This window comes from Lichenostomus cassidix, chromosome 2, assembly GCF_008360975.1.
Source record: "Lichenostomus cassidix isolate B80296 chromosome 2, HeHo_3.0, whole genome shotgun sequence".
Taxonomy (NCBI): Eukaryota; Metazoa; Chordata; class Aves; order Passeriformes; family Meliphagidae; genus Lichenostomus; species Lichenostomus cassidix.
In genome coordinates this window covers 109892078-109919731 of record NC_139482.1, presented here as the reverse complement: position 1 = coordinate 109919731, position 27654 = coordinate 109892078, and the positions used below count along the sequence as shown (strand labels likewise).

Genomic DNA, 27654 nt, shown 5'->3' with positions numbered 1-27654 from the left:
AACGCGGGCAGTGACATCCACGGAGCAGGGAAACAACACTTTATACCTAGGAGCTCTGCAGGCTCCCAAAACTTGCTACAGCGCTTATATTTTTATTGTGCAGAATAGAAAACTAAATTCCAGGACAAAAAAGAAAGAGACTCTGGATGTCCTGGATAAGCCTTTCTCCAGGACATACAGAGGAAAGGGAAAAAGCATCTATTTCTGAGTTGCAGATTGAGACTCAAACATTAGGATACTGAAGTGCTGCAACAATCAGCAATTTTTATTCATCCACACTGTGTGCACACAAAATCTTCATTCTTATTTGACTATTGGACTGATTATCTGCTCTGCTAAAATAGTTGGTTTTATCGTGAAAGTAGTTACTTTGCCACCATCTGCTTCTCTGGATTTCAGTAGGTGACCTCAAGACAGCGACAAACCCTTCTGGTGTGTGCAGGGAGGCCAGGCACGTTGGTGTGCTATCCAATATGCTACACTAAATCACAAGCCTGAATCAGTAAGTAAGAGTCATACCTAGCTTTTATTTTTCATTTTTATAATGGAAATCCATTTTTACACTACGTTGATCAGAAAATTTGTGGTTCTTCACCGAAAAAGTTTAGGAACACCCAAATGTACATTTATAAAAAAAAAAAATCTTATATCCAAACATCATGATTCTTTCTCACGATTTTGTTCAATGCACGACTTTTAAATTTCTTCTGATTTGCACTACCCGAATAGCAACTGCAACCAGGCAGATCACCCCCAAATTAAGCTTCTCTGTATTCAGCAGGGATCAAAAAAAAATCACAGAATGCAACCCATTTGTCTACACAGGGGTTTCCTAAGTCTTGCATACAGATGTTATCCAATGAGGTGAAACCCTTGCAAGCATTTAAGAAGAAATTATCCAATTGCAATTTGTTGATTTGCTGAAGTTGCAGTCTCCAAACCAGATGTGACACCTCTTTTTGCTTTGAATTCTCCCCCTTCTCCTTGGTACATATAATCTGATTTCCAACTAATTTCTTAAAAATCCACAACCTTAGTAGAGTCCCTTCCCACTTGCACTGCTGAAACATAAACAGCCTGGGAGACACTGATTTTCCTGACTGTTCATGCACCCACTTCAAATACCTATTTTCTCAGGATACTATTGCTACACTTCTTCCTCAAACCCTGGCAGTCCAAATACAAATGATGACTCAGATAGACAGAAGCACCAAGGTATAGATGAGCTCCTAACCCAGATATTTTTAATCACGACTAAACAACCCAGGCTGCAGCAAGAAAGTTTTGGCAGTTTTCAGCTCCCTTGGAGAGGAAATACCCACTTACCATTAAATTAAATAGAAATAAAGAAATTAAAAACACTTTTGCAAAGATTAGGCACTGAGTGTCTTTGCTAACATTCTCTTCCACTTCCTACTTATGTTATTAAGGCCAGTTAATTTATAGCTCCATATTGAATATGTGACATAACTTGTTCCAATCAAATTAATTTCCTCGCACATTTTTTCCTCATGTCAAACAGAATTTACAAATTCTGGCATTTGTTCAGAGGCAGTGGAAAACGCATAATCCCATTGTTATAGGACAAAGACAAGAACATCTGTAGTTGTCATGACTAGATCATATTTGAATTCAATAGTGGGGAAAGCTGCTGCCTCAGAGAGGAAATCTACAGCTTCCAGCAGACCAGGCTGTTCAGAGCTCCATCCAACCTGGCCTTGAACAATTCCAGGGAGGGGGCATCCACAATCTTTCCAGGCAACCTGTTTCAGTGTCCGACCACCCCTATAGTAAAGAATCTTCTCCTAATATCTAGTCTAAACACATGCTCCTTCAGTTTAAGTTCATTCCCCCTTGTCCTATCACTACTTGGCCTTGTAAAAAGTCCCTCTCCAGCCTTCCTGCAAGGCCTCTTTATGTACTGGAAGGCCACTCTAAGTTCTTCCCTGGAGCTTTCTCTTCTCCAGGCTGAACAGTTCCAACTCTCTCAGCCTCTCAAATGTGAAACATCTCTGAAATATATTTTGCATTCACTCCCTGCCTTAGGCACTTGTAAAGCATGTTTTCCAGAAGCGTCCATGGTGCAGTCAAACACACACCTCCAATCAAATATCTAAATTCACTGTGTTGCGAAACAATTTTGAACATATATCAGGCATTATGTATGAGTTAAATTATTCCTTTTTTTCTCACTGTAGGACTAAAATTAAAAAATAACTAAATCATTCTTAACTGCCAACCCACTCAAACCCTCACACTGTGAAGTGTAATATACAGTAAGTTCATCCCAGGCCTTTGCTCATCCCTTATCCCATTTGAGGAGCATGTTCTTCTCCAAACCCTGTGAAGCACCCTTTAGTCAAAGAGGGAGTTGAAGCATTAACTGAAATGAGTTTGAGGATTTCAGCACAGTCTGTAGAAGATCCCTGCTCAGTGTGATGCTGCTGACTGCCTTTGGCTGTGAGAAATGGAACAAAACCAGCAGCCACCAGTCAGGACTGGCATGTGAACATTAGATAACCTTGTTACATTTATAATTTACATACCAATTTTAAACCACAATGCTTACTGAAAGAATGAATTAAGATTGTCTTCTCCAAGGAGCTTTGTTTTATTTGCATTGTTGGCTGTAACTTAATCTTTTGCATTTTATAAAAGGAAGTGTGTAAGAGCTTAAAACATGGATGCCCAGGCCTATGTTTCAGCAATATTGTCCCTCTCAAAGTCTGTCTTGTCTTAATTAATAGAGTGTGCCCATAATTTTAAAGCTGCACAGAACTGTGTATTCCTGACTCTTTGTGACACAAGACCTTCTTCCCAAAAGTGTATGAATATGTTTGTAACACTTTTCCAAAGAGTATTGATTTTCATCAATACTTTTACAAAGCTTTCACAAAGCTGATGAAAGAAAGTTATTTCTAAGAATCTTCCATTTCGGAGAACTGCTATGATATAAAATCTGTGCTGATGTTTTTGTGCATGTGCACTGTATCTGCAGATACTTAAAGCTATGCATACAAAGACTCTTTACCTGCCCAAGTGGCAAAGAAATTCTATGTAATATTCAGGACGTAAATTTCTCTCCCAACTGCTAGCTCATCTCCATCCAGGCATTTATATTTATCACTGCTCATGGGCCTTGCCTTTGGGTATGATGGTAGAAGAAAAACAAATTCCAGAGACACAATCTGACTTTTACAAAGGTTTCTGAGACCTTCAGCACAACTTTAGCACTTCCTCCAGGAAGTCGTGTAGTCAGTGAAACTTAGAGGTGTAAAACACACATGGAAGATTTCTGCTCAGTTCCATCAACCACATAACCTTCAGAGATACAAAAGTTCAGGGGGAAGAGAGGTCAAAGCCAAGGGTAAGATTCCATACCTTTTACCTAGGCCATCTTAGAATAATTCTTCACGAATAACAGGTGCTGGAAAATTACTATTCCTGTTTGAAACCATGCAATGTACAACAGCACATACCTTGATTGTGGCTCTAGGGCTGGAAAATTACCTTTCCAAATTGTTTGGTTTCTTCTCCCTAGCCTGGTCTCTACTGTAGGATAATGTACAGGAACCACATCACTCTTCCCATTCCTGCCATTTCCACAGTCCCTCAAAAACAAGCAACTGGGTGCATATAGCCATGAAGCAAAGGGCAGTGGGAAACGAGGTGTTCAGATGCAATAAAGCCTCCCCAGCTTCCTAAAGCCCTGCATTAGATCATCCAAAGTGGGAGGTGTGAAATGGTATGGTTACAAGGTAAATGGTGAGGAACTCACAGCTCTACATAATGATGTTTCTACACCACTTATCTGTCTCTCTGTGATATTCAGGTATTTCTGCAATTTTTCTATCATGGGGAATACACCAGTTAGTAGAGCTGCTCCTCCTCCTTGACCAAAAAAAGGGCTTGGGGTGTGTGTGACTATCTTCAGTGAGCACATGGGTGCTTTACTGATCAGTCTAAGCACTTGAGTATGGAGAAAATACAAGCAAACAGTGTCTCCTTTTTGCTAGATGCATACAAAGATGGCACACACAGTGTTGGCCATCTGATAGTTGGTTTCTGTTCCTGTCCATTTGCTTTCCAAACAGACTGAATCCCTATCACACTTGTGGTCTGTGCTGGCTATCATCTTCTTGAGCCTCTTTTCTGTACCAGCATTATTTCATCACTGCCCTGACATATTTTAGAACAACAGCAAATTGTTTAATTGCCTATTCCCAGCACAGAGATGAAAAATGCTGGTGTGCATTGAGGGGTCCTTTTTTTTTTATTTGTACAGAGTATATCAGATAACAGTGCTTTCACCTTGCCCTTGGACAGAATAAGATTATGTAAATATTTAGCTCTGAAAAATAAACGGCAATGTCAAATTAACAAATTTTTGTACTACGGTGGCACTGGAAGAAGCCCAAGTTCCATCTAGTCATCTGCAGCATCAGCAGCAGGGAAAACAGACTTTCAGAGCTATCCAGAGAACAGCATGGGGAAGCTACAGTGTTAACTACATAATACAATTTAAAGTCTTCATTGGAAGCTGTTTTTCCAACAGTCTTTTGTCTTTACTCTCTGTTTTGGTGGCTCCAACTCGAGAATTACAAATAGAGCAGGGTGGAGGCAAAAGGGAATAATCCAAGTGTCAAGGAGTCTTTACTGTGAATAAAAAAGGAAAAAAAAAAAGAGAGAGACTTCAAAGCAGAAACCAGTTACTAGAGCTTGAACCACAGCTATTAGGAGAACTATTATAAGTCTGTCAAGTAGCAATTAGACTACTTTGCAAGAATATTAAGAGCACCTATCTTCACTTCGGAGAAGGATTTGAAAAAGGGAAAAATGGAGAAACCTTTTAGTTTATGGAGTACTCTCTACTGCATTTCAGTTACTTATTTCCTGTTTATTTTCCACTTGAAAAATCACATCGCAGAAACATAATGTAATTTTTAAAAACTTGCATTTATGACCATTCCATTTAAAATGTTTTGTTGCAAAAAACACAAAAAACAAATGGAATGCTGTAAACAGATTTAAGTCAGCCACAAAAAACATTCTGACAGATGTTAGCATCTGTGAACATGGATCTTTCATGACAGTGCTTTCCAGTCTGGGCTCTTTTCAAATAAGAATACCTCCAGAGTTTTTTATGCTGTTGTTGTTTATTTCAATACGTTTTATAAAACTTATGGTAAGTTTTCCACACCACAAGGACAACTTTTCAATATATTAGTCCATCTCCTTGGAATGCTAGGTGCAGCCTCTGACACTCAACTTTCAGTTGTGCATGTCGTCAGACAGGTTAACCCATTTACTAGATTTGTGTTATGATAAACAGCTAAGATTACTGGATTAAGAAAAAGAGGGGGGAAAAAGGAAATCCAACTTAGAAATTAATTAGTTCTACAGGATTATCATTTGCCAATAAAACTGTTTTACAAAGAATTACATATGAACAGACTACTCAGAAACTTGCAACAACTTGCTAGACCACAATGAATTACAGCAACTGACTATCATGTTTCTGTGGGCCTGCTCAGAAAGAGAAATGTGATTTTCCTCACTTCTATTTCTTCCAGCCACTCAAACAAATCCTTGTCTCTTCTAAATATTTTGCTCCCCAAGGGTCCTGCTTGCATGGTGGCAGACCTTTCCACTGCTCTATGATCTGGCAAATGGAAAACAAAATAAAGAGCAAAACCGAAAGAACCACAAATGACTAGTGCAGAGACGCAGATCACACTAATTTTTAAAGTAAATGTACGGTCTTTCTTTCATTCTTGGAACAGAAAGCTACAGCAGGCTGGAGTGCCAATGTTCAGGTAGGAAATAGGTTGAAACATGCCAAGAGAAGTGAATGGAAAATTTGTCTAGTCACCCACAGATTTTAAAGTGTGGATTCACAGCTATAGCTAGCATTGTTTTCTACCAGCAGTGGTTAGCTCTTCCTTCATGACAACACCCTTTTCTGTCCAGTCTTCTCACGCAAATCCTCCAAGTGCTCTGACCAGTTTAACTGCCTAATAGTCCCAAAAATGCATCTATTTTAGTTACACTGACTACTACACAACCAGCCCTGTCCTTTAAGGCACAAAACTGACCAGCTCTATTTTATACTAAACTCACGTGGCCTGCTCAAAACAAACAGATACTGGCAGGAGCAAAATCCAAATTATACACTGCTTTATCCCAGGAACACAAAGTACAAGGCCGACGCAGTGAGTCAGACACCTCTGAGCCAGTGAGCTCCTCAGGTTGACAGGAGTCTCTTTGGGATCTTCTAACTTGCAAGCCAGGACATTTTTAAAAAAAGAGTCAAAACAATTGGGTTTAGACAAACATGTGTTGTGTCATTAACAAAAGTATCTCTCTGCCATCAGAGGGGAAAAGGCAGCAAAAAGTATGCCAGGAATGCTGGAAATGGGCAGACAGTCACAGCGAGTCATATTTTCTTCTGGGTTTTTTTCCCCCATGAAACTCCTTCAGCATGAAAAGTCCATTTGCAAGAGCAGTTAGTTATGGGGGGAAAGGCAAATATTTCAACAATAATACGGAGAATGTGGATCCAATTTATGTACAACAGAAGCCGGAGAACTCCTCAGACTCTGCAAAGATTTCTCAGCATCCTTGGAAAATGCTTTGAATACTTCAGCTAAGCAAACTTAAACCCTTCAAACATATCCCTTTGTCTATCAGTAAAAGGCCATATTCCATACATGTGCATTTATGAACAATAAATGATAGATGCACACAGGCAAGCATTGTAGTTTCTATGTTTCACAAATGTTAGCTTTAATCAATTAAATTAACCCATTTTCTTACAATCAAAATAGAGGTTTATCCTACAATTTGCCACTCTTACTAGAAACTGGATGCCTTGAACCAAATGCATCACTTCCCCTACTTCACATTTAATTTCATGCTTCTTTTCAGCTTAGCATGGGATTTTTTATGCTTCCCTGTGACAACAGCATCTGGGTTATTGTGAAGTGCTGCAAATTAAGATATGCAATAAAATAGCCTGTTTAAAATACTAATCAATTAAGTATTAATCTACCTTGATATCTAATTAGAAATTTTTGTTTATGAAACAGTGCACAATCTGTGTCGTCTTTCGTCATAAAATACAAACCTTGTTTTCACGGCAGTTTGAACAGAAACAAGTTTAAAAAGCAAAAAAGAGGGTTTTTAGTTACAAAAGAATAAGCCATCAGTTGGTTCAAAGGACTGCCAGAGGGCGTTGGACCCTTTTGCTCACTATCAGGTGACAGACACAGACATTTTTGGTAGAGGAGAACTCTCATGTGGATGTTTATCAGCCATGGAAATAGCAGCTGATAAAGCAGCAAGAGGTGTTTTTCATTCCTCAGTCTGTAAAAGAACTGATCATTCTCTTCTTTACAAAAGAGAAAGTGGGTTGGTTTTTTTTCTTCGGGATCCAAAACACAGTCTGATGGCTGTGAACAACAACAAACAAGCTGTTTTCTGAGCTGAGACATCTCTGAAATTTGAGGAACTTGTAAGAGACCAGTTTGACAACTGCACATGAGAATACCCAGCCAGAGCATGTACACAGAAGCAACAGGTCTCATTTTTTATTTCTATTTCATGTTTGACATAAGAAGTGCAATCCGAGATTTCTGTTTTCTTTCACCCCATTCCTGTGAAGGGTGTGGGCTCAGGCAGGTTAACTACCTCAAATTGTGTGACTGCAAGTTAAGTGTACATTTGGTTAAGAGTTGGAAATGAAAAAATCAGCTTGAATAACAGTCGGTCAGCTGCCCTGACATTTGATCAAATGTAGCCCTCAGGAAGAAAATCTCCACTGAGGAGTCCTGTCATCAAAACCACATATTGATGTGGGCTGGTAAAGTATTTTTCCTCTTACTTTTTAAAATATATATATGTTATAGTAAGAATGAAATAAACACAAAGCAAAGAGTCCACACAACAAGATGTATCAATTTTAAAAACATAATGTTCAATATAACTATTATTTGTAAAAAAGCTCCTAAAAATGCTGGGGACAAAGCTGTTAAAAATTACTTTCCTGTGAGTGATGACCAAGTTTGTATTTTCGAAGGAATAATCTTCTTCAGTTCCTTCTGGAGGAATTTTATTGATCAGTGAGTGCTGTAAATTATCCAGTGGCTTACAAGGTAGCAAGAATTGAGAGAATTCTAGTCTTTCAAAAGCTCAGGAAGAGGGACCATTGAGGACACCACTATTCACCTGCAGGGTGGCTTAGAGGAACTTTGAAGAAACCTTTCAAAGCCTTTTGCAAGTTACATCTGGAAAGTTCTCAATAGGACCTGTTAAACTAATTACACATGTCCGTTCAGGTCCCAAACTCTGCAGGAAGAAATGTTTCCTTATGCCCTGAAAGGCTGAACTTAGAACTTTAATACAAGCTCTGCGACTACAATCCACTTTAATAATCTTCCTGAGAGAAAATAAAACTTGATACATTTTACTTTTCAAAATTTTAAGCCAGCATGAAGTTGCTGGAAGTTAGTGCAAAACCCAAGGAAGAAAATGCTGTAACAGACATAGCTATCTCAGACCCAGAGTTGCTGAGAAAGACTGAAATCAGTCTTTGGTCTTAAACCTTGCGGATCATAAAAGGAGAAGGAAAGAATCCAATGGTTCAGTATTGGTCAAAAACGAAAACTGTTTGCTGTATCTTTTGTATTTAAGAAACAAGGTCCAAACCTTGACTCCCTCCACTGTAAAAAGAATGGTGTTAGGATGCAAAGACTAAAACAGAAGAGACTAAAAAAACTGGTTGAAAGCTGTATGTTCCATGGGTTTTGTGTGTAATGTTTCTGCATTGCTGTTCATGTTTTGACACCACAACACATTTTACTGCAGAGGAACTTAACTACTGTGACCTCCAGCTTTCCAGAAGTCAACAGGATCTCTTTTCAGTGACTTCACAATGGAAATACACACCTATGGTTCTTTTATAGCATCTGTGCAAAATCCTCATTATAGAAAAACCTTTCATTTCTGTCTCTCTGTGTACTTCTCTTTTGTTTCAAAAAACCATCATATGAGCATAACTTACTAGCAGAGCATACCAGAGACTGAAATAGGCAAATGGGATGTAACAAATATTCTGTGAAACTCAAAGAACAGCATACGATGTTCTCAATTAACTTCTCATTCAATTCATTCTCAGTGTTCCTGTCATCTGTTGATGACACAAACTGCAGACAGATCCTTCCCTTCTCTGGGCAGGACTGCTTCTGTGTCACACTATACCTATTAAAGAACTACACCACTCCCAACAACAGCCCCATGCCTTCCTTACTGAGTGTGCTTATTCCCCACAAGCTGACAAGAAGAATGACATTTCTGAACTCCCTCCTCTTTGGTTTCTCATATATCACAGCCTCAACAGAAAAATTCCCATGCGTCTCATTACTCACCTAACATTTGGTGGATCTGTACTCGGGATGGGTGTTGCACCAAGATACTTGTTTCCTTGAATGTGGCTCCTGTGCCCTTCTCTTGCAGGCAAACAGTACACCCTCTGGATAACAACTTGTACTTGCACTTCTCTCCATCCCACTGCTCCCTGGCTTTCTACCATTTCGAGCAGAGAGTCATTGACAGCACTCAGTGCCAAGGGATGCTGGTTTGAATCCCTGTTGTTATGGATTTGTGGAGCACAAGCAACCTGGTGAAGGAAAACCCATTAGGAGAATCATTCCAGAGAACCTTGGAACTATGTAGAGCTAGAGAGGAAAACATCAGCATGAAAAATCAAGTTGCAAGTGCAAAACCAGTTTCAAAATACTTAATGTTCCTAAAGTAATTTACAGAGTAGTGGCCAGTTATTTATTGTGTACTTTTCATGAACACTCAAGACAGTTGCACACAGGGTATTGCTCCTGTATTTCACTGGTGCTCTGGCTTGAGCTAACTCAGTCCCTGAGAGATGAAGGTGACACCATCAGGAAAACAGAACTGGTATCAGCCCTTAAGATTCTTCCCCCTTGAATGGAGTTTCATTTTTACTTCTTTGATGTTCTGTTCCTTCCTCTTAAAAAAAAAGCAAAAAATTAATCTTGAATGCTTCTGGACTTTCAAATAAAGCTGGAAATGAACAAGTGTCTAGCTTTATAGACTAGTAAGCTAGTCCTCAGACTTACGTATTTCAATGGAAAATATTTCAGTGGAAAAGAATTCAATGATTAATGAAAAGTACAAACTTTTCAAGTAAAAACTTTATTTTTTCACTACTTTCAAAACATTGTCTTCCAAACTTGCAAAATAAATTTCATGAATACTACACTTTGCCTTAATCTAAATGAGTAATGCAATCTATTTTAATTTAAAAATAAATCTCTCTCAGTAAAAACTGTATGCAAGTATAGACTAACACAGTCAATATGTATAGGTCCCTTTGCAGCACGAGCCAAATTTCTATTTTCACAATGAAACCTGTTTTTATAAAAAGCTGGGTGCCAAGAAAGGTTTTCAGAGTATCACAGACTGTGCCATAAGTACTGTACACCAATAAAGAAGGAGAATTTGCAGTATTTAAAAGAAAATTGTGGTACAACACTACTCTTTGTCTACAAAGTGGTTGCAATAAAACTTGTCTACTGAGTTTTAAATGAAGTGGTTTGTTTGTTAGGAGCCATGAGGGGAACAAGTAAATTGTTCTGGTTTTCAAATACCACAGTAGAAGCTTTTTACAAGTTAAAGTTGAAGGCGATTAGGATTTGATTTATGTAACTTTTTAATTCCTGGGCCTGTAGTGGGAATTATATATAAGGCAAACACAAAATGTTGACACTCGTTCCTCAGACTTGAAGGGCCAAATTTCTCAAACATTAAGAATCATTTAGGTAGCCAATATAAAGCTTTTCCAAGAGCCTTACTTTCAGAAAGTGCTGGCACAGACTATGAAGAAAACAAATCTCTTAAAATACCTCAGCTTGTACAACCACAGCTACAGAAATGCAGAGTCAGTAGACATTTTTAATACAAATAAAGTCGAAATAGGAAAGAAAACAAACTGAAGTGGAGGGAATGGGAGATGATGCTATCAACTGATGCTTTAAAGAAAGGATAGGATTGACAAGGAAATGAGTTAAGACATAGGAATAGGAAAAGGGAATGTTTATTTTAAATAGTATCTTGAGCGACTTAGAAGAAAACAGCTATTTTTTTAGTTATTCAGCTATAAAGAATAAGAGAAAAATCAATGAAAAACCAAGTTATAATTACTGTTTAGCACAGTAGTGAGACTTCAGCAAAATAACCTCACAGCAGTTCAGCATTTGGACGGACCAAAAGACTTCACTAACAAAATATTATTAAAGTAAACACTGCATATTATTTAGCCTTGACTAAATGAAAGGGGAAACCAAACAGGTCAGTAATTTAGAGTTTTTGTTTTTCTTACAATTTCCAAACATCTGCTCACCAACTTCTTACCAAATGCTTAATTTTGAACCAAATGGACCTTACCCGATTATCTGAAGACTCCTGGTGTAACTCATCATCAGGGTCATCTAGTCTGAAGGTCTGTGCCAAAGATATAGTATTCTTCCTGATAAGCATCTTTGTAAGACCGTATGTCTTCTCTCTGGCTTCTGAATGTTCACTGAATAGCACCTTCTGACTGAAGTAGGTGTTCATGATAACAGGAACATCTGCATTTTGGAGAAGCAGTTTTTGCCTGGAAAAAACGATTTAAGTGGCGTCAAATCCATTACAAGTTAAACTACTGATAAATGCTATTTTAAAATATGTGTTGCATTGCATTTCTCTCCCATTTTTTCTACAGTTACCACTAAACCACTTCAGAGGTGTGTTATCCAACTGGCAAATATCCCACCCCACAGATGGAGTCAGCTTGGATCAGCCCTCTTAGCTCAGGCATAGCCCTGGGCTGTTGGAGATCCACTGCATCCAGGGCCAGGTTACACCTGGAAGCCAGCTGAGCTGCTGAGCCCCATGAGCCCCATCTGGCTTCACACAAGTGCTACTTGGTGTCTCCGTGTTGCCAGCACAGAACCGACAGCACCAGGACCCTCTGCATACACAGTTACTGAGGTAAAAGCCATGAAAAAAGACTATTAATCCTGCTCTGTGTTAATTCAGAGTACTGCTCCACTGGACCCAGCCTGACTCTCGCAGGACATTCCCCTCTGGTGAATGCTTCCTACCAACCCAAATCCATTCTGGTACAGCTGGCAGCAAGCTGCTCCTTCCTCCTCTGTTTTTCTAGAAGCAAAATCCTATGCTTTTCTGAAAATATGCTGCATATTATTCTGCCTGTGTGTTTGTCGCTGTCATAAATGTGCTCTCCTAGATCCAGTTTTGGTTTCTAGTGCCAATGTAAATTCCCAAGCATCTCCACACACAACAATTTCTTACCCACCAGATTAAGGGAATGTTTGCAGAATCTCTAAACACACAATGATTTCATGCCAAAGCACGTGTTGATGTTGGGGTTTTTTTCTTACGCTGCTATCACAGTTGTACATTTAAAAGTATGCTTTTTACACTCACAGGACACAGTTCTAATGAAGTCAGCTAACAAAACCAACCAGTAATATTATTTTCTACAGCCCATCAAAACAGACCAAAATCCACTTGACGACTTTCCCGCAGTCTGTATTTTACTACTATTAGGTTTTTATCATCTAGGAGTAAAGCAAGGCCTCCTGCCATGGCAGCAAAGCTGTGCTGACCTGTTCAGAACTTCAGTCTCTGCTCTGCTCAGCAGTTACATTATGGAAATGAAACAAGTTCCCACATCTGTGACACTGTTTCTCCAAATGCAACCATAGAGAGTTAAAAAGCAAAATGAAACAATGAAACACTCAAAAATACTTATTTCTGATCTCAGTCCATACAAGATCCTTGCCATGGTCTGCCTTATAACAGACTCCTTCATTCTTTAGAGTGCATAGCTAAAGGGAGATTGATGTATTCATATTTTCAAGGGCATAGGAAGAGTTGCAGCAAGTTTTTAAATATAATCCCTTTTCTTTTATAATTAGGAAAATTAAAAAAATACCAGCCAGAGGATCTCTGCCTTTTAGGAAAAAAGGATACATTGAAAACTAAGCTCTCAACTTAGAACTATGAATCATACGCATAAATTATGAACAAGATGTGTTGCTTCTACTGTGAACACTCACAGAAGTTATGATTTGAAACAGAAAATTCATGACGAGTTACAGCATAAAACAAAGTCCTGACCTTCACCATGAAGAAGCCTTACTGCCATCTGTGAGCTCCCCAGATTTAGGAGAGCGCCAATTCATCTCTAAGAGACACAGAGTCCCTTGACTTCAGATGAATTTGCTAAAAAAGCTCACAGTTAAGATCATGACAGTAGCTCACAAGGCTGCCAAACTGACATTGCCTGATAATTTTCTGCATTACAGGATTAAAACTGAGGAATTAGCTTGGTCAGCAAACTGAGACGTCTCTGATTTTATGAGATTTTTAAACCAGCCCTCACTCCCTTTTTCTAGAGAACAAAAATGTGTATAAAGTTTACTACAGATCTCAGAACAGTTTGGGCTGTCTTTATATGCAGATGTGTAATGAAAATTTTAGCACCTTCTGTCTTGAGATGTCTGTGTTCAGACCCAAAGTAAACAGGAAATCTCTCTGAACACGAGACCATTACGTCACTAATGTCAGAAGAATGTTTGCTTGATCTAAAACATCTCATTCTCTAAAAAAAATACTGACGTTAGTAGCAAATCATTTGCAGAAACTTTGAGGTTTATGGTTTTATTTTTATTTTCCTGAGCAGATATGTGATCAGGTTGTTCTATTTTTAAGGCAGGTAGGTTTTACTGATACCCAAGTTACATTTACCATGGTTTTGCTATGCTTATGCATTCCATGTCAAGAGTACTTTTATAACCACCAAGAGCTTTCCTGGTGAAGTATTCATTATTTCATCGGATCTTTACATGTGTAATGCATAAACTAATGGCTACTTGGTATTTCCACAAAGCAAAACTGGGGACACATATACACTTTCAGGAGAAGCCTCCCATTTCTAAAATGCAATTAGTTCACTAAAACCACTCTCCTTAAGAAATCATTTGTTTTAGACCTGCATAGATGTGCACAGACTTAGCAGTAATTCTTCAGCTACACAAGAGGAATATTCACATACATCTACTTAAATCTGCCCTATTTTTCAATGGACAGATACTTCACAATGAAAAGAACCAGGAATAAATAGAAATAAAGCCCAACTAAAATGAAAGAAATAAGAAAAAAATTTGTAATAAACTCCTATATTGTGAGATGGCTGAATGGAAATATTTTATATGTATATATAATATAGAAAATATAAAATTATTTTTATTTTACATACAATATATAGAATAATTGTATTGTTTATTTACATTATTACCAAGTTTCATATATAGTCTTCAATATGAAGAATAGAACTATTAATATCTTATCAATTAATTGAATGAAAAGTGTTTTGCCAGAAATCCTTTCTAATATTGCTCAGCAAAAACAAGCTCTGCGGGATTGGAACTCTGACTGTCGTCATGGCAGAAATCTGCATTGCCACTCTATATTGTTCATACTGTTCTCTTTGTGACAAAGGCAATCATGTTAGAGACACAGGTATACCTAAATTCTTTTTGTCTATTTGAAAGGTACAGATTAGGGCAAAGATAGCCTATCATGCTGGAAGAGCTGGGAAAAGAAAAATCACTTCCCCAAGCAATCCCTGCATGTGTTGCCCCTGTGCCTGAGGTACCATAACTAATCACCTCAACTTGCAGCATCTGTTCCAGCTGCAGATTCTCTACACCCAGAAGTAGCCCTGCTCTAGGATCCAGAATACACTCTGTACCACCCTCTTGACACATAAAGTGTTAAATGGGCATTGCAAGTCTTCTGTGACCTCTCTTGAGCTGCTTCTTTTCTATCTGCTTCATTATATTTTAAAAGCTAGTTTTCAAAGTTTGAGAGACACCATCTCATTCAGCAAATCACAGAGATGAAAAAAATAAAAGCTCACTACAATTCTAAAATCCCCTGCAACAATCTCTTGTACTCTCTGATTTTTTTCTTGCTCAGCAAAGGATATTTAAAAGTTGGATTAGTAGTTGACTTCCTTAGTAACTGCCTTTAGACCTTTGTAATGACCTGAAGTAGAGACTGGGAACTTTTTCTACTACAGAGCATTTTTTCCTGGTATGTAGACAATCAGCAGTTGCCGTAACTGATCACATGCTAAAGGAACATGAGGCAATAGTGTTATTTTTTTTTCTTTTCCAGCAGCAGCTTGCTTCTCTGTCCAAGAACGTAGCTTGCTTTTTCTCTTCCTCCCTCCTACGATGGAGGCTATCTGGCCAAGTAGAAGCAGGAGATGTCCTTGCCCACTTCTACGTTAATCGCGGTCTGTCCCCAGTCGAGATGCGAAACGCTACAGAACCTCCAGCATGGCACTGCGTAAAGGAGCTGACGTCTCCATTTGAGGCAGGGTCTTAATCCTGGGGCCAAACAATCAGCGGGTTTGCACTGTGGTCTGCCCTGCACAGCCCATCCACAGCCAGCGAGGAGTTGTGACTCCACAGCAGCAGCGAGCTCACAAACCACACGCTTCCGCTCAGTTCTGCTGACATCAGACAGCGGTGCTGGTTCATGAACTCGAGAAGACTCTGGATCACTTTAAATTAGAGAACATATTTTTTTGCTCACTCTCCCTGGGTATTTTACTGGGCTTTTGGTTTTTGTTGGTTTTTTTCTTTTCCTTTACAAAGTGTAAAATGCCTGGAGTGTTTTTTTGAAGACTACACTGCATTAACTGAACACTCTTAACATTTCAGTGACCTACAACTTGCTCTGTAATTATGAAACAGGCTATTCTCAAGTCTCAGAACAATGATTTCAGCATGAAGAAGGTTTAACATCCACCAAGTAGCACAGCAGTAATCCATGTGGAACAAGAGTGTGCCAGAGCCTTACACTGTTGCCCAGAAGTATGAGGAATCATTCCCCATAGGAACAACATACAGAGCCCATCCGTGACTTCCTAGGAATTGCTTGTTTTGTCCAATGTAGAAGAAGTTGCTTATGCTGGGGCTCGTGTGGCATTTGCAATGTTTTATCTGTGAAATGACCAAGAAATGCCTGAGCACATGTTAATTGTTATCTAATGATAACAATCAAGAAACAAATCTTCCCCCAAACTCCAAAAAAACCTGCACAAATTCAGACAGGTCTCTGCCCAGATATCACCCAAGGACAGTAACTATCTTCTCAATATATAGCCCAAATCAATAAGCCAGTTGGGACAGACCTACTTTCTGCCATGCCTAGAGATTTCCCTAACACAGAATTTTCATCCATGAGTGAGTAATCTCACCACTTGTGTGTGAGTCTCCATCAGTGCCATTTACTGCACTGTAATGCTACAGGGACACTGTGATTCTGAGCTCACACTTTCATAACACAAAACTTCTTCCCATGCCCCAACGTCAAAGACAGAAAACAAAAAACAGCTGGTATCTCTTTCTTTGAAATTATCTTATTGAAAGCAATGGATTATTGTGGTACAAGTTCTCAAGGCTGATTATACTCTTCTCCCCATGAAGAAATAGCATTAACCACCTAAATCAATGTCCAGAGTCACATCTGTCAAATATACAATTCTCAGCTGTGTCAGGTTTCCAAACAAATGTGGTTTTAGCACCTCAGAATAGCAGGTCTGCAGAAGATATAACAATAAAAAGCTACTCAAGCTATGTCTAAAATTTCTACTTTTAAAGTATGATGCATTTTATTTGTGAATAGAATAACTACGTGCTTGTTTTTCTCCCCTACTGGAAAAATATTTTGTCTGAGGACTCATTCCATGCATACGAGACACAAAGAAAAGAACATATAGGTGTTAAATGTATAGATTTGTTATAACTCAATCTCTTACCATTTGTCACTGAACCTTAAGTAAAAAGCAAACTAAGAGAATCAGTAAAATAACAGAAGTAAAAACATTTTCTATTGCAGCGTAAGTTCTGTCTGCAAAATACTATTGTATTTTCAACAAAAGTACTTGTAAACCTAAGAAATCACTCCAGGAAGAAATTGCAGTACACAAAGCCAACATTTTTATCACTATATCATTTTACTAATTTCAGAGTAATCATATAAACTAACCACTGGCTTGCCATACAGCAGCCTTTTGAAATATGACACCCTGTAGCATGAAAAAAAGTTGTATGGAAATTTTCACATTTAAGAAGAGCTCTGCTATAAAAAGCTTGTGGTTAACATTAAGCACTATTATACCACACACCCAGTGCTCTCACCTCTGCAGGGAGCTGCACTGTGTGCTAACTGAAGGGGATGTACAGGTCTTCTGATGTAGGAAAGCACAGATGGGTATCAAAGCAAATCTTATCCACCTCCAGGAAATTACTCTAATACCAGGCTTTACCAACACTGGAAAGTAGGGAAGTTTCTCAGAGCTCTCCAGCCACTTACTTTGGCTATGAAGAAAGCACCTGAAATTTCTAGCATTCTGGACCCAAATTCATCATGATAAGGCTTAACCTTTGGCACCATGAAAACATGAAATTCCCCTCACAGGCTGTGCTTACGTACAAACTGGCATGGAAACCATCTCTTGAGCTTACTGGGGTAATATCTCTGAGAGAATTTGCTAAAAATCTACTCCAACTGTGATGCTGAGATTTTTTTAACAGCTAATACATAAGTCAGACACAAAGCCTTTAGAATTAAAAAACCTGCACACAATAAAGCATTAAATGGGAAAGTTCCTTTAAAAACAGAACATGAGGGTGTTACAAGTAACTAGGGAGATATAAATATCATGGTTATCTTTTCATAATCAAGATGTTATGAAAGAATTCCAATCTGTGTGTTTACCCCATATATCAAGTTGTGTCTGACTAGCCATGAGCTCATTATTCAGATGACTTCTTCCCTTCTTCTCAGTGCTAAACTGCACGTAGGGCCTGAGGTGGCTGAGGGAGCCACCACAAAGTCCAGGGACATACCTGAGGGCTTCTGAAAGGTGAAAAAAGGAAACAAGCAAACTGCAAAATGACATCATATTAAAACTTGTGGTGAGTCTCAGAGAGAACAAAAATGGCTGTACTGGTGTGAGATCAGAGGCCCAGCTACCCCATACTCTAGCTTAGAGCAGCAAACAGCAAACGTTTGAAGACTATGAAAGTAAAAGCAAGCATCTAGGGAAAGTTCTCCAGAACACTCTATGATAACTTCTAAAAATTTCAGCTTAAGGACTTCCTAAGGCAGAAGTAATTATCTTTATATCTAACAGTCTTTGGTAGACTTTTCTTCCAGGAACTTATGCTTTTTGACCACTTGTACATTGACAGCATCCACAACATCCTGCAGCATCCACCATGCTCTACAGTCTAATTACACGCATCTGAGAAACCACTTCCTTTTATTTGTTTTGATCTGTCACCTAGTGGTTACATCGCTGCCCCCCACTTCTTGTTTTTAAGAGGCAGTGAATAATCATCCTTCCCGATGCACTTCCTAACAGACCTTTATCACATCCTCTCCCAGCCACTGCTTTCTCAAGGTGAAGAGCCCTAGTCACCTTAGTCATTTCTCACTGGGAAGCTGCTCCATACCTCTCTCCTTCTCACTCTTCTCTTTTTCCACTTCTGCTACATATTTTTGATTTGGAAGACTGAAATTTCAATGTAGAAATGCACTGCAAATTTCTACAATGACATCATGACAGTTTTGACTCCATTTGTAGTCAAGTCTTATTTTACCGTGTATTTTTCTGATCATTAAATGAAGCCTAAGCTGATATATTAATGAAGCTATTGGAACACTGAAAACACATTCCTGGATACCAACAAACCAGAGTCCATCATTTCATATGTACACTTCACATGTACCTACAATTTCCTAGTAGGAGAGCCCAAGTCCTTCCTCCAGCCCTAGTTCTAGAGCACTGACAGGATGAACACATTTCCCTGTAGGATTGTGAGGATGACAGCATGCTGTTGAAGAGAAAGAATACTTGCATAGTATTCTGTTGTACAGAAGGTGTCCAATTTTTTATTTTCTTCATTGGCACCATGGAGATTTGAGGCAACAGGTTACAACAACTCCTCTTCCTGTGGATGAAAAGTGAGGAGTGTTGCCACTGCCAGCATTACACACAGCCTCACCAGTCCTGACATATCAGGAGAAGTTGCTTCTCACAGCAGAAGAACTCTGCAATATCCACCCAAGCAGTTGAGGGCCATTTGTTAGAGTGAAGAACTTAAAGTCAAGAATGTCTTACCAAGGTACAAAGAAACAGGGTACTTGGTTGTTTGGTTCAAGTTTGGAGGATTATTGGAGAAACTTTAACAAATAAATGCCATTTTAAAATGCATTGTTCAATGTTTTGCAGAGATTATTAAGAACACTATCCTTTTCTTCCACAGACATTTAGCATTTGCTATTGGCAAAGCTCTTTACAAGTCCAGTCTTGCATTCATGCTCACAAATGTCTTCACAGCAGCAAGAACAAATAACTATCCCTAAGCAAACTTCAGAAAGATAGATCAATATATGCATATGCTTGATTTTATTTAAATATTTTATTATCAAATCTAGTATTAAAAAACCCCAGCACAACTATTAAATAACTAAAAATCAACCACCAGACTTGTTCTTATACCCCTATCTTGTTCTGGTACTCATTTCTGGGCATTTCCTATTGTTTCTTTGCCAGGCCATAAAACAAGGCCGAATTCTGGTCTCATCTAGTGAGGTCACTTTTTATACAGACAAATCCAGTGCTATCAGCACAGGAAGAGTAGCTGAAAGTGGCAGTAGTTCTGGGTTCTCTGGTAACACACAAGAGAATCACAAAAGGTAGTGAGAGCTTGCTCTGAGCCACAGAGCACAACAGCAAAGCAGAACGCTCCTGAGCTAGTCAAACTCTGCTTCAAGCAGCCTGGAGGTCTCAATGAACAGCACCAGGCAAAGGGAAGTGACTGAACCCCTGGTACAGAAAGCTGCCCAGCAGAGCTCTACAGGTCTTTAGGCAGGTTATAGACCAGGTTTACCTCCACTGTGGTGCACTTCAGCTTTACTGAGCTGCAAAAAGTCTTTTTTTTTTTTTTCACTGTATTCTCTGCTACTCTTGATAAACATTTTACAAAGGTCAAGGTGATGTGGATAAGCCAGGTACCATAGAAATCTCTTTTAGGCAAAGTCCTTTCTACAGTAATCCACTCACAATAATCATCAGCAATGCTAGTGACCAGAGTGGAAACTTTACTGAAACATTCTGGCGTAGATGTAGCCTAAGTGAAACCTTGTGTGCAAGGGAAGAAGTTCAGCATCTCGGCCTGCCACAGAAACACTGATCGTATGTGATAAACAAAATACCTTTCTTCTTTTTAGATTAGAGAACAGCCCTCAACAGTGTGTGTACTTCGAAGTCATCACTTACAAGAATAACCTTCAGACCCTCATTTTGCTTCTGTGCAATACCACTTATCTTCTCCATTAAATCACCATAGGTGGATTCTGTGGCACAGCTCTCTCAGACAAAACAAGGAAAAACACTCTGAGAAATTACATTTAAATTCAACATTCTTCTTAATGTTGTCTTTTCTTTTTCTTTTCTGAATGCAGAGCAATCCTAGTATTCCTGCATTACTTTAAAGACATAATTGTACAGAACAAGCAAAAAATTCTAATTCTGTTATTGGAATCTTGTATCGTCTACAGGTCTCTGCTAACTTGGTTTATTTTATTTCACTGAACAGTTGCAATGACATTTAGCAGCCAGATCACACCAGATCTGGGAGAATTTTCACACTGCATCACACTATTCTTATATGCCCAAGTTTCTTTTTCAGATTAATGTAAGAGGGCTGATGACTCAGCAGAGCAGAATCAATAATGCAATGAGATAGATGAACCCCTGGATTGGTTTTCTGTGATCCCATTAGACTTCAGAGGCTACACAACTTCAGCATATTCTAGGTTTACTTTTCCATTTCAAAGAATATTTATTTTTAGAAGGAAACATTCTTTTGTGCTTCAGAGAGAAAAGAGTTAGAGTTATGGTGGAAAGATGAAAGCCCTTAGTATTATAATTGAAATAAAAAGTACACGCAGCTCTGCCTCTATTATATTTAAAATACCTCAACATCTACCAACTCAATAAGAAAAGTTTACCTATCACAATTCTCTGTGTTGCACAGTCATATGAACACAACGCCTTAAAACTAATCAATCAAAACTAATTATAAGTCAAGCTGAAAGAAGTGGGAAAATACCAGACATATCGTTACAAAACTGAAAACTTAGAACAACTTTTTCAGAACAAGAAGGAGATCTGTATTTTTAGAGGACCTGAGATAACAGAATTGCAACTCGAGTCATTGCTTGAAGCATTACCAGAGTAAAACTTCTACAAGCCTGATACAGAAGCAACCCACTTCCAAGGGAGAGGAGCATTTTGGAATACAGGTATCTCTCACTATTGCACCCTACCCTCTCCTGCCAAAAAGAGCAGAAACAAAGTCTTTGAAGTTGTGGGAAAACACGTGGGAAAACACCTGTGAAAACATACTGATTTTGGAGGAAACCAGTGTGAGAGACATAAGGGAGAAGGTGTGCCATCACAGACATCCTGGCCCTGGCAAAACCCCTGAAGTTTAAAGGGAAAATGACATTCCAAGAACAATAGCGAAATTTGCCAGTCCAGAGAAAAGTTTATGCAATAAAGGGTGAAACAACTTCACTACACACAGATTTCCCAAGCAAACAAATGTGACTTGATTGAGGGCTTAAATATATCCCATAGTGTTTAACAAAGAATGGCATCCCTATTCTCAGGCTTGGAAACTGCCTATCAAGTTTTGGAAGCAGGGATTTTGCAGCCAGATTTGAAAACCTGAGAAATATTGACCTAAAGAAGGAATGCTGACTGACTTCTTACAAAGGAATCATCATGCATTTCGTTTTTCTTTTCAATACTTTCCACTCTCTGTGTACCTTCACTAAAATAACAGCAAACACAGTATCACTACACAATATCCCAGGCTCTACATGACGTACACAAGAGCTAAATGGCCCTTGGTTTTGAGTCAAGTCACAGGCTATCACAGGCAAAACCATGACAGAAAAAGAAAAAGGCAAAATTACCAAGCTCCAGCAAAACTACCTGCCTTTTCTCCCACTACAGTTGAAGTACTAGTGGTAAGAAACCTCTTCTAAACTCCAAAAGAAACAAGTTTGTGCCAGCAGATAATGATCCTCACATATAAGCTGAAATTCATTTGTTTTCCCACTCTGGTGGCAAGACTCTGCCTGATTGCTTCTGCATTTATTTAATCTTTTATTTAACAGTTTCCTCTTCTTGTTAATCCAGGCCAAGGGCCAGCTCCTCTTACGTCTCCCAAGGAGTGCATCCTGGTCTGCAGCTGCCCTGCCAGGCTCTGTGAGGGAGCAGAGCACTTCATAGTCCCAATCATTTGCAATTCAAGATGGATCTAAATAAAAATGATTCCCTTGCTCAACTGCATCACTACGCAGGACATGGAAAAAAACATATATAAATGCAGTGATATTAAATCAGTCTTGCTTTAAGTTCTAGGAGTATACATATTTAGGATATTGTATTTTGACGTATTTATACATCTGTTTTTAAAACAAAGTTACTTGTGTTCTTTACTTTCTCTCTATCAGTTCTTAAAAAAAGAAAAGAAGCATACCTGAAACCACTGCAAAACTGTCTAGTACAAAAACTGTTCAAAGAGGAGTCTCTGGACTGATTTCCTGTATGTAAATGTGCTCAGCTCAAAAAATGTCCAGGGCATGATTCCCAGACTACGATACAGGAAAAAAGAGGAGTTCCCTGGCTTAGTTAACATCAGAAGGAAGACACAAGGGACTCATCCAGGGAAAAGAGGCCACTCTGTGGCTCTCATATGTGTGTGCACATACACACAGAAGTGCAGGCACATGCGTGTGCGCTCCCTTGCCTGCCTTGCCTCTGCCCTGGCAGGGTGGGTGAGCTGGCGCAACATCCCCTCAAGGGAACAAGCTCTTGAAAGATCTGATATGACATTTTTACATTCAACTGACTGCATGCAACATTCCTTAAAAAAAAAATTTATCTGTTTGCTTGCTTGAAGCGTCACAAAGATAATATTCATGTCTGTGACCCTGACTGTCTCTGGTCAAGAGGCAGAGAGATTGTGCAGAGCGTGTTGCCTTCCAGCACCCCTGGGACGCCTGCCAGAGAACAGAGCTGCCGTCCCAGAGGAGAGGGTCAGCTCCCCCAGCCTTCAGCTAACACTGTCAGCAGTCCCTCTCCTAACTACTGAGGAGGTGAATGGCACACACAGGGGACTTGGCTTGCACAGCCCTACACCTGTGTTACTGACGTACACAGCAGAAACTCCAGTGCCCTGAAGCTGGGGAAGGAGTATTATTTTTTTCTTTAGAGAACCTTATCCCCAGATAACTTGTCTTTCCATTTCTTCTTTATCATTGTTGACCTCCAAATTCCTACACCACCACCCTCTTTCAGCATCTACCAAAACATTCATATCTGTTTTCTACATTGTGGTTACATGTCCATGTGGGCTGAAAATCTTATATAGAATCTTATTTAAACACAGCTTCATCATCCAGATACTGTTTGGGCAACGAGCTATGCAGAGCCAAGCAGCATTACAGAATCTTATTTCAAAGCCTGTTTCTACTACCGGAGCACTCATTTTAAAGTGAATCTAAATTACTGCCTTTCCCATAAAGACTTGCTTAAGTGCATTTTAAAAGAAATGTTGCCAAGCACAGAAATGCCCCTGGAAGTCCTTGAACTAAAGTTTGCTGAAGGCTGCCAGGTTAATCCAGGGTAGAATCAGTCTGTTTGTTCAGTCCTTCTGCCCTCCCACCCAATATGCACTCCTGAAGATGGGGTACCCAGGTAAGCAGAACTACAATCTCACTTGATAGGGCTGCTCTGTTCATCACACCCACCCACCAGTAAGGGCATAAGCCAACAGAAAACCTGATTGCCAAAAGCATCATGGGTGTTTTTCTATGCCTCAAGCTCATCCTGTCATGACAGTGGTCTATATAATACCTCCTGCTGCCACAGACCATGACCACAACTGATCTTGTAATGACAGTAATGAGCAAACATAAGTTTGCATGGCTACATACATGAGTATACAACTCCCTAATTTTATAAACTCATCACAGAACATGTAAAAACCTTGAGATGCAAGTGGATTTCACCTTTTTTATTCTAAACTTTTTCCCAAAACTGCCATTTTTATTTAAGTCTACTCAGTAAAGGTTAAACAAATAAGATGTTTTGAAGAAATGCAAGGCCCTACTAAGCCCATGGGTGTCTGCCCAATAGAGAGCACCAAAATACATCATCCACTCTGTAACCCACATGCTCCTCCTCTCACTTCAGAAGGCAGGTAGCCCTTCCAGGACACCCTGAATTTCTGGCTATGTCTGATCAGGAGAGCACACATTAGTTTAGAAAGCTTCTTAAAGTTGTTCAGGGAGTTTCGCTTCTGTGCTGTCAGCAGCTATCTGGCTTAAGGACACAATATACACAACTGTGGCAGCTTAGCAGTCATTTGTACACTTTTCCAAGCTACCTTTTTCAGGTTCTTAAATCACCAAAAACCCAGTCTAACATCCATCAAACAATTTTAAAAATGTAAAATCACATATCTATTACAAAGTATTTGCTTATGCGATTTTGTTGGCTTACTTCTGTTTAGATAATACAGCTGCATACAAATTGCTGTTGCATTTTAACAGCATTGTAATGTTAACAAGGTCCACATGAAAAGCAAAAGTAGCTAAAACTTTGACTAGGCATAGACAGGCAAAAAGACTATGCTAGACCAGAAAACATACCAAAGGAATATTGAATATTAGTAATTCAAGCAGCAGAATGAATGGCTGATAAAACTTTAAGCAAACACTTTGCCTCTGTGCTCACTTCTTCTATCATCTCTGAGGATAAGCCTTTACCATGCTTCCACTGCACCTAGGCTTGGACTTCATCAAGAAAGGGTAATAATATGTTTTTGCTGCCATAACAGACTCAGCCTAACAGAGAACACTGCAGGTGGGAAGATTTAAAAAAATAAAATATCTATCTAAGCATGGACCCACTATTCAATACTGCCTTCATTTTTTGTTTTGTTCTTGCTTTTTTTCCTTTCTTCCCAGAAATATTCTTGCCAGCTGTTTTGCTGTCTCTCAGTATTCCAACAATGACCAAGCATCACCCTGTGGTGCTGGATCTCAAAGGCAGAATTAAGATTAACAGTGTTATGATTAAGTGCCAGCTGAAGAGACACAGCCACAAAACCAGACTCTGTGGCTGAGAGCTCATGGCCCCACTCAAGATGCCCCTGAGCATTGAAATTTTCACCCTCTTCCCCCCAGAGCCAGGAAAGGGATGGCATTTCCAGAAAGAACAGTCACCCTTGGATGACAAAGAGTTTCAACATTGGGACTTTATGAGCATTGTCTGTTCCCCAGTCAAAAAAACATAATTCAGTTCTATCTTGACACATGCATGGGAAACCTGCACATGGAAAATGCAGGTCAGATGAAGGTCAGTGGGATAAGAACCACACGTATGTGTAGCCATGGTATTCTCATGCTCAGTATGGAAAATATTCCACAGGCTGGCACATTCTTCAAATAGTTTTTCAAAAGAATTATCACCCTTTAGACCAGTATAGCTTACAACAAGTTAAGCAAATAAAATAAATAAATTCCCTAGTTATGTCCCTTAACCTCATCTACTTATCTTGAAAAGCAAGTTAGCTTTACTTCCAGTGCTCCTCACTGCCAGATTAAGGTTGCTATGGGGCACACAGTATTTGATTAAAGCAATTATATCTACTGGCATATACATATGTGTTTGTTTTATGCCATGGAAATATCTCTGTGCTTTTCACAGAAATTGCATATAAAAGCTACACATGGAAAAACCAGTACCTGTGAATGCCCTCCTCCCAAACTGTAAACATAGCAGGAGGCTTCTAATGTTTGTTTGAAAACACTTGCCCTAAGTGATAATCCTGATGGAAAAAAGGAAGTAATTTTGCTTACTCTTTGCCTTCAGGTGGCTCATTAAAACACCTCTTATAAAAGAAAGAGGATATGAGTCTCTCCTGACTTTATGCTGAGGCTAACCATCTTTGGGGAAGGATCCTGGCAGCAAAAGAGTGTACACTCAATTCTTTGTTTTAATTTAGAATTTAATTTGTCAGCAAAACTGAAGTTCATAAAGAAGGCAAATTTTGACAAATTGCAACTGCCATGAGCTCTGCTAAGAGCAGGATGTAACATGAATGTGATTCTTCAAGAGAACAAATTATAATCATTGCATCCAAACAAAAAATGCTTACTTTAATACGTTTATTCTATAGTTTGCCAACTCTTCAGGCTGGGTACTAAGCAGAATTTGCTAACCTTACATTTGTGAGATAAAGTCATCTGCAGCATATCTACTACATATCAGCAGGACAAGATGACAGTTGTCCTGTTGAGTTTTTTGGATTACAATTAGCATTTTCTTGCACTATAGCTATAATACCTTAAATCTGAGCACACCTCTAAACAGAAGGAGGTCATATAAGCAAAGCAGTTTTCCAAATCTCAGAAACCGTGTTCACCGAAGTCATTTGCACCAACAGAGAAAATGGTTGCTTATAAAAATAGTAATTTATTTGTGTATCTAAAATGAAATGCAGCACATGTACTAGGTACAGACTGCTGCTCATTTCAGCTACAGTAGACTCATAAAAATAAATGCTTAAGATATACTATGTCAAGTGGATGGGTAGCATGGTAGAGTCTGCAGGGAAATGTAAACTGTTACATTAGTATTACAAAGACATCAGTAAATAGCTGGAGATGTTCAAAGCCTAAACACTTATCAGATGCTCAAGACTGGGATTTACCTAGCTAACTTTATCAACAGGTCCCCTAGACTGTCTTCACAAAGTCTAGCAAAAACAAACTTCAGAATGAGGTTCTTTTGATGTCCTTAAGAGGAGACACACTTCAGAAATGCCAGCTTCCTTCTCCCTGATTCCTACAAAAGGATTACAGGCCCATACTTGCACAGCTGTACCACAGGTGCCTTGAGTTGAATGCTGCCTGCCAGGCTGCTCAGGCAGAGCCAGCACAGCACAAGGCGATCTGTAACCCAGCAATCCCCTTGCCAAAGCAGGAGAAATGATCTCTGCTGTGGTTCTCACAGCATCAGCTGCTCTCAGCATCGCAAGCTCCATCATCACATCATGGGAGGCTTCATTGGGTTATGAAAAAGCATAATGAAATCTTACTACAAACTGCTCCCTGCCTCCTGTAATTAAATGTACCTCTTGCCCAAGAAGGAAATCTTCCCAATCTCTGTCTCCTTAATGCTGGGAAGAGGGAGGTCTTCTTATCATCTACTTTTGTGGTAGAGAGATACAGTGAAGAAAACTTCATTCCTATTTATGTTTTCTTTCACTTTTCAAACATGAAAACACTGTTGTAGAATTGCATGAAGATTGAACTAAGTCACTCACAGAGAAACCACATTTTTTCCATGTCCCACCAAATCAGATATCATGCACAGGGGAG

At 39.1% G+C, this 27654-nt stretch overlaps 1 protein-coding gene across 2 annotated transcripts in view; it reads right to left on the bottom strand.

Moving 5' to 3' along the window:
• The window catches only part of SPIDR (scaffold protein involved in DNA repair), a 196690-nt gene that overhangs the window by 57007 nt on the left and 112029 nt on the right, over positions 1–27654 (bottom strand). For both annotated transcript variants that reach the window (XM_085052802.1, XM_085052804.1), the window contains exons 9-10: positions 11479–11689; positions 9426–9676 (exon numbers count right to left, since the gene is read on the bottom strand). In XM_085052802.1, coding sequence (XP_084908928.1) covers positions 9426–9676; positions 11479–11689 — 462 coding nt within the window. The remainder of the gene's footprint in view (positions 1–9425; positions 9677–11478; positions 11690–27654) is intronic.